The 10,314-nt window shown below is 38.5% G+C and overlaps 1 protein-coding gene across 5 annotated transcripts; it reads right to left on the bottom strand.

Moving 5' to 3' along the window:
• Window positions 1-5,035: 5,035 nt before the first annotated feature.
• On the bottom strand, window positions 5,036-8,406 carry LOC145207986 (uncharacterized). Of its 5 annotated transcripts, XM_080078865.1 has the most exons (4): window positions 7,963-8,406; window positions 7,544-7,721; window positions 5,999-6,116; window positions 5,036-5,652 (listed from the first exon to the last, which is right to left on the bottom strand). In XM_080078865.1, exons 1-3 carry the CDS (start codon window positions 8,035-8,037, stop codon window positions 6,001-6,003), a joined length of 369 nt encoding a protein of 122 aa, XP_079934991.1. In that variant the 5' UTR covers window positions 8,038-8,406; the 3' UTR covers window positions 5,036-5,652; window positions 5,999-6,000. The 5 variants fall into 5 exon arrangements, with proteins under 5 accessions (XP_079934991.1, XP_079934986.1, XP_079934987.1 ...); XM_080078860.1 differs by lacking the exon at window positions 5,999-6,116 and having other exon boundaries at window positions 7,963-8,344; XM_080078861.1 differs by lacking the exon at window positions 5,999-6,116 and having other exon boundaries at window positions 7,544-7,718; window positions 7,963-8,342.
• Between the last annotated feature and the right edge of the window lie 1,908 nt (window positions 8,407-10,314).

The following is a 10,314-nucleotide window of genomic DNA, read 5'->3' as shown; positions in this document are numbered from 1 at the left end:
AGAAAAATCCGGTTTTCGGTGGGTTTTCACCGGAATATTCCAGTTTCAAACCGGTTTTGATCGGTTTCTGCCTCCTACCGAACCTCCAAACCGGTTCAAACCGGTTCAAACCGGTTTTTAAAATCGAAAATTTTGACCCGATTTTTGAAGAAAACCCAAGGCTTTCCGATTTTTCGATTTTGGAGGTCAAAAAATCGAAGAAAAATCCGGTTTTCGGTGTTTTTTTACCGGAATATTCCAGTTTCAAACCGGTTTTGATCGGTTTCTGCCTCCTACCGAACCTCCAAACCGGTTCAAATCGGTTTTTAAAATCGAAAATTTTGACCCGATTTTTGAAAAAAACCTAAGGCCTTTCCGTTTTTTCGATTTTGGGGGTCAAAAAATCGAAGAAAAATCCGGTTTTCGGTGGGTTTTCACCGGAATATTCCAGTTTCAAACCGGTTTTGATCGGTTTCTGCCTCCTACCGAACCTCCAAACCGGTTCAAATCGGTTTTTAAAATCGAAAATTTCGACCCGATTTTTGAAAATAGCCTAAGGCTATAGCCTTTCCGTTTTTTCGATTTTTGGGGGTCAAAAATTCAAAGAAAAATCCGGTTTTTGGTGGGTTTTTACCGGAATATTCCAGTTTCAAACCGGTTTTGATCGGTTTCTGCCTCCTACCGAACCTCCAAACCGGTTCAAACCGGTTTTTAAAATCGAAAATTTTGACTCGATTTTTGAAAAAAACCTAAGGCTACAGCCTTTCCGTTTTTTCGATTTTTGGGGGTCAAAAATTCAAAGAAAAATCCGGTATTTGGTGGGTTTTTACCGGAATATTCCAGTTTCAAACCGGTTTTGATCGGTTTCTGCCTCCTACCGAACCTCCAAACCGGTTCAAACCGGTTTTTTAAATCGAAAATTTCGACCCGATTTTTGAAAAAAACCCAAGGCTTTCCGATTTTTCGATTTTGGAGGTCAAAAAATCGAAGAAAAATCCGGTTTTCGGTGGGTTTTCACCGGAATATTCCAGTTTCAAACCGGTTTTGATCGGTTTCTGCCTCCTACCGAACCTCCAAACCGGTTCAAACCGGTTCGAACCGGTTTTTAAAATCGAAAATTTTGACCCGATTTTTGAAAAGAACCTAAGGCAATAGCCTTTCCGTTTTTTCGATTTTGGGGGTCAAAAAATCGAAGAAAAATCCGGTTTTCGGTGGGTTTTCACCGGAATATTCCAGTTTCAAACCGGTTTTGATCGGTTTCTGCCTCCTACCGAACCTCCAAACCGGTTCAAACCGGTTCAAACCGGTTTTTAAAATCGAAAATTTTGACCCGATTTTTGAAGAAAACCCAAGGCTTTCCGATTTTTCGATTTTGGAGGTCAAAAAATCGAAGAAAAATCCGGTTTTCGGTGTTTTTTTACCGGAATATTCCAGTTTCAAACCGGTTTTGATCGGTTTCTGCCTCCTACCGAACCTCCAAACCGGTTCAAATCGGTTTTTAAAATCGAAAATTTTGACCCGATTTTTGAAAAAAACCTAAGGCCTTTCCGTTTTTTCGATTTTGGGGGTCAAAAAATCGAAGAAAAATCCGGTTTTCGGTGGGTTTTCACCGGAATATTCCAGTTTCAAACCGGTTTTGATCGGTTTCTGCCTCCTACCGAACCTCCAAACCGGTTCAAATCGGTTTTTAAAATCGAAAATTTCGACCCGATTTTTGAAAATAGCCTAAGGCTATAGCCTTTCCGTTTTTTCGATTTTTGGGGGTCAAAAATTCAAAGAAAAATCCGGTTTTTGGTGGGTTTTTACCGGAATATTCCAGTTTCAAACCGGTTTTGACCGGTTTCTGCCTCCTACCGAACCTCCAAACCGGTATAAACCGGTTTTTTAAATCGAAAATTTCGACCCGATTTTTGAAGAAAACCTAAGGCTATGTCCTTTCCGTTTTTTCGATTTTTGGGGGTCAAAAATTCAAAGAAAAATCCGGTTATGAGTGGGTTTTTACCGGAATATTCCAGTTTCAAACCGGTTTTCACCGGTTTCTGCCTCCTACCGAACCTCCAAACCGGTTCAAACCGGTTTTTAAAATCGAAAATTTTGACTCGATTTTTGAAAAAAACCTAAGGCTACAGCCTTCCCGTTTTTTCGATTTTTGGGGGTCAAAAATTCAAAGAAAAATCCGGTTTTTGGTGGGTTTTTACCGGAATATTCCAGTTTCAAACCGGTTTTGACCGGTTTTTGCCTCCTACCGAACCTCCAAACCGGTTTGAACCGGTTTTTTAAATCGAAAATTTCGACCCGATTTTTGAAGAAAACCTAAGGCTATAGCCTTTCCGTTTTTTCGATTTTTGGGGGGTCAAAAATTCAAAGAAAAATCCGGTTTTTGGTGGGTTTTTACCGGAATATTCCAGTTTCAAACCGGTTTTGATCGGTTTCTGCCTCCTACCGAACCTCCAAACCGGTTCAAACCGGTTCAAACCGGTTTTTAAAATCGAAAATTTTGACCCGATTTTTGAAGAAAACCCAAGGCTTTCCGATTTTTCGATTTTGGAGGTCAAAAAATCGAAGAAAAATCCGGTTTTCGGTGTTTTTTTACCGGAATATTCCAGTTTCAAACCGGTTTTGATCGGTTTCTGCCTCCTACCGAACCTCCAAACCGGTTCAAATCGGTTTTTAAAATCGAAAATTTTGACCCGATTTTTGAAAAAAACCTAAGGCCTTTCCGTTTTTTCGATTTTGGGGGTCAAAAAATCGAAGAAAAATCCGGTTTTCGGTGGGTTTTCACCGGAATATTCCAGTTTCAAACCGGTTTTGATCGGTTTCTGCCTCCTACCGAACCTCCAAACCGGTTCAAATCGGTTTTTAAAATCGAAAATTTCGACCCGATTTTTGAAAATAGCCTAAGGCTATAGCCTTTCCGTTTTTTCGATTTTTGGGGGTCAAAAATTCAAAGAAAAATCCGGTTTTTGGTGGGTTTTTACCGGAATATTCCAGTTTCAAACCGGTTTTGACCGGTTTCTGCCTCCTACCGAACCTCCAAACCGGTATAAACCGGTTTTTTAAATCGAAAATTTCGACCCGATTTTTGAAGAAAACCTAAGGCTATGTCCTTTCCGTTTTTTCGATTTTTGGGGGTCAAAAATTCAAAGAAAAATCCGGTTATGAGTGGGTTTTTACCGGAATATTCCAGTTTCAAACCGGTTTTCACCGGTTTCTGCCTCCTACCGAACCTCCAAACCGGTTCAAACCGGTTTTTAAAATCGAAAATTTTGACTCGATTTTTGAAAAAAACCTAAGGCTACAGCCTTCCCGTTTTTTAGATTTTTGGGGGTCAAAAATTCAAAGAAAAATCCGGTTTTTGGTGGGTTTTTACCGGAATATTCCAGTTTCAAACCGGTTTTGACCGGTTTTTGCCTCCTACCGAACCTCCAAACCGGTTTGAACCGGTTTTTTAAATCGAAAATTTCGACCCGATTTTTGAAGAAAACCTAAGGCTATAGCCTTTCCGTTTTTTCGATTTTTGGGGGGTCAAAAATTCAAAGAAAAATCCGGTTTTTGGTGGGTTTTTACCGGAATATTCCAGTTTCAAACCGGTTTTGATCGGTTTCTGCCTCCTACCGAACCTCCAAACCGGTTCAAATCGGTTTTTAAAATCGAAAATTTTGACCCGATTTTTGAAAAAACCCTAAGGCTATAGCCTTTCCGTTTTTTCGATTTTTGGGGGTCAAAAATTCAAAGAAAAATCCGGTTTTTGGTGGGTTTTTACCGGAATATTCCAGTTTCAAACCGGTTTTGACCGGTTTCTGCCTCCTACCGAACCTCCAAACCGGTATAAACCGGTTTTTTAAATCGAAAATTTCGACCCGATTTTTGAAGAAAACCTAAGGCTATGTCCTTTCCGTTTTTTCGATTTTTGGGGGTCAAAAATTCAAAGAAAAATCCGGTTATGAGTGGGTTTTTACCGGAATATTCCAGTTTCAAACCGGTTTTGACCGGTTTTTGCCTCCTACCGAACCTCCAAACCGGTTCAAACCGGTTTTTAAAATCGAAAATTTTGACTCGATTTTTGAAAAAAACCTAAGGCTACAGCCTTCCCGTTTTTTCGATTTTTGGGGGTCAAAAATTCAAAGAAAAATCAGGTTTTTGGTTGGTTTTTACCGGAATATTCCAGTTTCAAACCGGTTTTGACCGGTTTTTGCCTCCTACCGAACCTCCAAACCGGTTTGAACCGGTTTTTTAAATCGAAAATTTCGACCCGATTTTTGAAGAAAACCTAAGGCTATAGCCTTTCCGTTTTTTCGATTTTTGGGGGTCAAAAATTCAAAGAAAAATCCGGTTTTTGGTTGGTTTTTACCGGAATATTCCAGTTTCAAACCGGTTTTGACCGGTTTCTGCCTCCTACCGAACCTCCAAACCGGTTTAAACCGGTTTTTTAAATCGAAAATTTCGACCCGATTTTTGAAAAAAACCTAAGGCTATAGCCTTTCCGTTTTTTCGATTTTTGGGGGTCAAAAATTCAAAGAAAAATCCGGTTTTTGGTGGGTTTTTACCGGAATATTCCAGTTTCAAACCGGTTTTGACCGGTTTCTGCCTCCTACCGAACCTCCAAACCGGTATAAACCGGTTTTTTAAATCAAAAATTTCGACCCGATTTTTGAAGAAAACCTAAGGCTATGGCCTTTCCGTTTTTTCGATTTTTGGGGATCAAAAATTCAAAGAAAACTCCGGTTTTCGGTGGGTTTTTACCGGAATATTCCAGTTTCAAACCGGTTTTGACCGGTTTCTGCCTCCTACCGAACCTCCAAACCGGTTCAAACCGGTTTTTAAAATCGAAAATTTCGAGCCGATTTTTGGAGAAAACCTAAGGCTATAGCCTTTCCGTTTTTTCGCTTTTTGGTTGTCAAAAAATCGAAAAAAAATCCGGTTTTCGGTGGTCCTGCCGATCCTCGATTTTTCTGAGTGGAAATGTTGAATAAAAATCTGGTTTTGTCAATTTAAAAAAAAACCAAAATATTGATGGACAATTTTTGTTTTCCCCTAACTCACCTGCTTCAAAACACAAGATAAACGCTGTTTATTTTGTTGAATTGCAGAAATTCATGATAAAAAAGAAGAAATAACAATCCGAATAATTAGTATGCAGAAAAAGCATGTCTCATATCGTATCGAGTCAAAATAATATGAAAGTTTTCTAATTTCAAAGGTAAATGTAGCTTACACAGTTTAACGGCTTGCTGTAGCAAGGTCAAGTTAATTTTCATCATGAACTCTTTGTAATGTTCAAATATATTGCATATATTTTCTGTAACTGCGCTGTAAAGGGGTCGTTCCCAAGCAAAGATAAAAAATTAACACTTTTATCTGCATGTTTTTTGCATTATCCATTTGTGTCACATTCAATACACCCGCTACTCCTTTTTTGATTTTAAATATTGCAAGATGTTTTCTATAAAAAAACTGTGGTCGTAAAAATGTATTAAACAATTTAAAACTCATATAGTTGTCAAAGGACAGCGGTCAAGCTGATGTTTAAACATGCTTGCTGCTGTCGTCACGTCGCAATCGCTTGATATTCTTTGTGTCGAAAATGCAGCAACATCACAGCCGTCATTGAATGCATCGCAGCTCCAACATAAAACACGTTGGATAAGTTTCGGGTCTGGTCAACGATCACACCTTGATAAAATAATTAGGATATGATGATAATAGTTCAAACACAAAACAAAGAACATTCTGCTTTTTGAGCTGTAAATAGTTGCAGGCAGTGGACACGGTTGGACCTTCAGTTTTCTAGATCAGTCCTTTTCAACATTTTTTGAATTTTATGCACCCTGTTCCATTCATCCTTATAATTGATGTTATAGGTGTTTTTAGTCCGGTTACCTTAGTTGTAAGCTCAAAAATCACAAATGTAAGTTGAAAGTTTGAAATGGACATACGAAGTCATCGTACACACACTACAAATTACTTACCCTTATAGAACGCTGTTTTAACTCATATGTAAACGTTGGTACCCATGTACCTCTATAACTGTTGCAGTGCAACTTGGGGTTCACCGTGTCCCCGGTTGACGGAACTAAAATGTTTAGCGCCACTCAGCGGCAATCTAACAGGGATTACTGCCGAATGCAGTATTGAGACTAAGAAAGAAAGAAAGAAAGAGTTACTTTTTCTTGTTTAATTTATCAAGTTAAGATAAAGTGTCGGTAATTATTATCTTAACGATTTTTATGTCAAATACAAGTGGATCCCGTTAGTAATGTGACCCCAAGAGTATCAATGAATAATTCCTTTCATGTTCTATTTTGTCTGTTTATCATACTTTCAAAGAAGTTGGAAGGAGACTGTGTATTGCCTGAACTTCAAAACACGTTAACAAGCAAATGAACTTTTTTCTGCTGCACCAAGCAGAGCTATATACCGGGCCGGGCTTTCGGGTCGGGTTTGAGCCAGGTTTGTTTAGAATGGCTACATTCGGACCTCGCTTTTCAATTAATTTTATTTGTACCGCGATTCACAACTTTCGGGCCTATTTTTAGTTTTGATTTTTGAAATTTGGGTTTGGACCAAGTTCAGGTTCCAATTTCGGTCCATCTTACAACTGTGGGACCAAACTAACAAACGTACTGTGGGTATTTTAGATTTCAACGCTGAAATGTCAAATTGCTTACCAGTTAGCAGGTTAAAAATTGAAGTGAACATGTATCCGAATAAAGCCGCGTACGAATTGATGGAGGCAAAATACTTGGGGACGAAAATTTCCGCAAAGAAATTCACCAGGATACCATCTGTAGTGCCCTCTAGCAGACCAATCAGAACACATGACGTCATCAAAGTGACGTAGGGTCGCAAAAAGGGGAGGAAAATCAGTAGCAGAGCGGATAACGCAACCTTTAGCATAATTCTGGCTTGTATAATATATTTTTGGGTTCATACTGGGTTTTGGGCTTGTACTTCTATGTTTTGGCCTGACCTTTAAGGTTACTTACAACCCTGCTACAAATTAAAGTAAAGTATTTCACCTACCACGAAAAATTTGGTTTTTGATATCGGTATTTTGTGGAAGAGTGTACCTACGATAAGTTGTGCACCGATTTCGCAACTGACACCGAACCCAGAGTTACTATCAATTATAGAAGAGAAAAGCAAGGCATGAAGTCAATTCTTGTCGTTTTTGTGTCCCTAAACTCAAAACAAAAAACACCTAAATTTTTATTTTAGTTTTATTATATCAGTGGTTCTCAAAGTCGGTGCCAACACCAGCGCGTTTAGAGCATTTGCAAATAATTGGAAAAAATTACTAAAAAAATCGCCCATGCTAACTTATTTAACCGACGAGGATAAACAATTTAGCCCAATGTTTTTACAGCATTGGTTGTTTTAAACATGAAACGGAGAAACAGTTTGAAAAGCATTGAATTGAAAACTTTTCTTTGAGTTGCCTTTAGAGACAACTACTTTTTGTACTCGAAATAATTGGAGAAAATTGTTGCATGTTGTTTTCCCGTAATAGTGAATTGTTGCATGTTGTTTTCCCATAATTTGTTTTACTACAAAAATTACTCGCCTTTCAGTCCGTATGGAATCAAATTGAAGGCGGAAACATTGAGAGCAGCGACATAACCACAGAAGAAAAGTAACGCATAGTAAGTTTCCCGCAGAGTAAATAATTCCAAATCAAATGAACGATATATAGATTGCAAAGTTCTTGATCCGCTGCACGAGAGTATCTTTTCATTTTTCTGCTAAAACAGTTTTAAATTTTGCAAAACACTATTAAATGTAGGAGGCATACAAATAATTGCCTTTGTTTGTGCAGATACTTTAAGTAGGGTTTCTTATTATTACATTTTTTCTGCTAGTTTGCAGATTCTGACAATGTAAGCTAAAAACAAAAGAGATTTAAAAAAAAATACATGTAAAACGAGATATTAAAAAAAAACTTAGTTGCCTTCAAACTTAGAACCAAAAGTATAACCTAAATACGTTTACATCTTCAGTAATATCTTGTTTCCTTGAAGTCAGGTCACGTGATGCTCCCGCGGCTGTTTTCGGACACATGGTGGCGTCGGCTGCTACGGTGTGAAGATAAACAGAAGAAATGGGACAGGAAATTGACCGAATGGTCTAGCGCGCCTGACCCACATACAGACATAAAAAAACTGATTGGGATTCGTCCCTGGGAGTGTCCTGGGTTCGAACCCCGTGAAAAAAATACTCTGCAAATAAACAGCGGTTTTGGAAGGAAAGTTGGGCAAAATCATACAGATTAGTTGGTGTTTGCTTCTGTTACCCCTCGGTTGCATTAAAATGTTAAAAAAAGACTTTAATTCATACTCCGCATTTTCAAGTGCGTGGAGCTCGGCTTTAAGCAAAATTGAAATCGACTTATTTTGGTTTGTGTGCGCTTTAGAACGAAAAAACTTTAACCGAATTTTACACAATAAAATGAATGACGTTTTTAGGCTATGTAAGAATGGCGAATGCCAAAAAGCAGGAGTCGACAACCTATTTTGTTCTGCGGACCGTTTTAAAACTAAAATTTGATCGCGGACCGGCTTTCAAACAGGTCGAATAGAGTAAACAAGAATCCATCATCATGAAAAACCTCAATATAGACAAATAGTGTGTACAATAGTCGATTAAATTAGGAATAAAGTTAAAGTTATCAAAAAAAGGCTTGTAGTAAGTGTTTCTGGTGAATCTACACCCGTGGCCCCCGGAACACAGCTTGTGCCCCCCCCCCCCCCCCCCCCCCCGGGGGCCATGGGCCCTGGTTGAGAACCACTGGTTTATACATTCAAATGATTGACGTTTAAATTTAATTCTGTCTTCATAGACATGCTTAATTTTGATTAATGCTTTATGTATCAAGTAAGTCCAATAAAATTTCCTGTGGCCAACTTTCTTTTGTCCGTTCTATAGACTGAACGTAAGTTATTAAATGCGGAGCAAAAAAAGTTAAAACTTTGCTACGTGCATAGCCGACATGGTAGGGCCCGAAAACTTGGTACACCTCTGTATATCCAATACCATAGTGGTTCATCCAATATAGGTAAAAAAACAGAGTAACACCGGTCTGTGCTGCATCTAATAGTTGTGTAAGTGCAAGAGGCAAAGACTAATACATACGACCGCCAGACTTTGTCTGCTAGCATTTTTCCTGCCAATTTATTTAATGTCGAAATAGACTGAAATTTTGCTCATACGACTGGCACTGCATTTAGCTTAGCATCAAGGAAATAATACTGATTAAACTTAATTTTTAGTAACTCCCAAAAGGTTGTGAAACAAGATTGTAGAGAGGCATCCATCAGCCAAGTGTTTTTGACCTGTTGTAAAACATTTTAAAGGTAAACTTATTTCTTTTGATTACAGGCAGCTATACAATGGCCCCATTAAACAGCAATGGCCACAAATGGCCTCATTAAACAGTATAGCTGACAAACATCTACCGATGGACTATGAGACAGCAAAAAACGCCCTGATATTTTCCTGGAAATTCCGTATACCGGTTGACTTAGCGTTTCGTCTGACTACACATGTTTTGTTCACACATTGCGCTTTAATGAAAAAGAAAAACGCGACTCCAGGCAAAATACTATCGCCGCGTTGACTACGCGAAACAAAACATTGTTTCCTAGAAATGCAAAACACCAAATGAAACCTGTAGACGCAAAACCGGACACTTTAATGCGTGTTACAGATTTGGGTGTGTTACACATTAGCAGCAAAAACATTTTCTAATGCTAGTCAAATCTTGCTAATGATCTTCATGAAGTTAGCATAATGCCGCAACTAAAGGCCCTTCTACCCAATGTTAAATTTCCAGTACCTTTTTAGAGAAATTCATCAAAGATCGAAACAGTAAAGAAAACTCACTTTTGCGAAGTTTGGTTTTACAAGCGTTACAGAGAGATGCCACGAAGCCATGATATTAGGCTAGGTAGTAGACGGGTTGAAGCAAAATTTGCCAATACTTTGGTTCATACTCTGGTGTTTTTAAGGTACTGCAATAAAGCCAAGTCACAGTGTTAGGCATCATACAACAAGATTGAAGGCATACCCAGCAACAAAATTGCGAATGCTTGGTGGTTGTGGCAAGATCTACAAGCCCGAGCGGAAATTAAAAAACACCAACAATAGTTAGATTACCAAAAAAGTAAAAAATATACCATTAAAAGGCGAAATCGCAACACGTATGTGACGCAGTGTCAAGTCAGGCCTGCATCAAACCAGTTTTTTTTATTCCAGTTTAAACCCTTAAGTCACACGTACAAAAATCTGGTTCGTTACTTGGATAAAAACTGCACAGCACTTTGACTGAATATATTGGGT

This window comes from Phallusia mammillata, chromosome 1, assembly GCF_965637545.1.
Source record: "Phallusia mammillata chromosome 1, kaPhaMamm4.hap1.1, whole genome shotgun sequence".
Lineage (NCBI taxonomy): Eukaryota > Metazoa > Chordata > Ascidiacea > Phlebobranchia > Ascidiidae > Phallusia > Phallusia mammillata.
The sequence above is the reverse complement of the archived record's forward strand: the minus strand, read 5'-3'. Positions and strand labels throughout refer to the sequence as shown.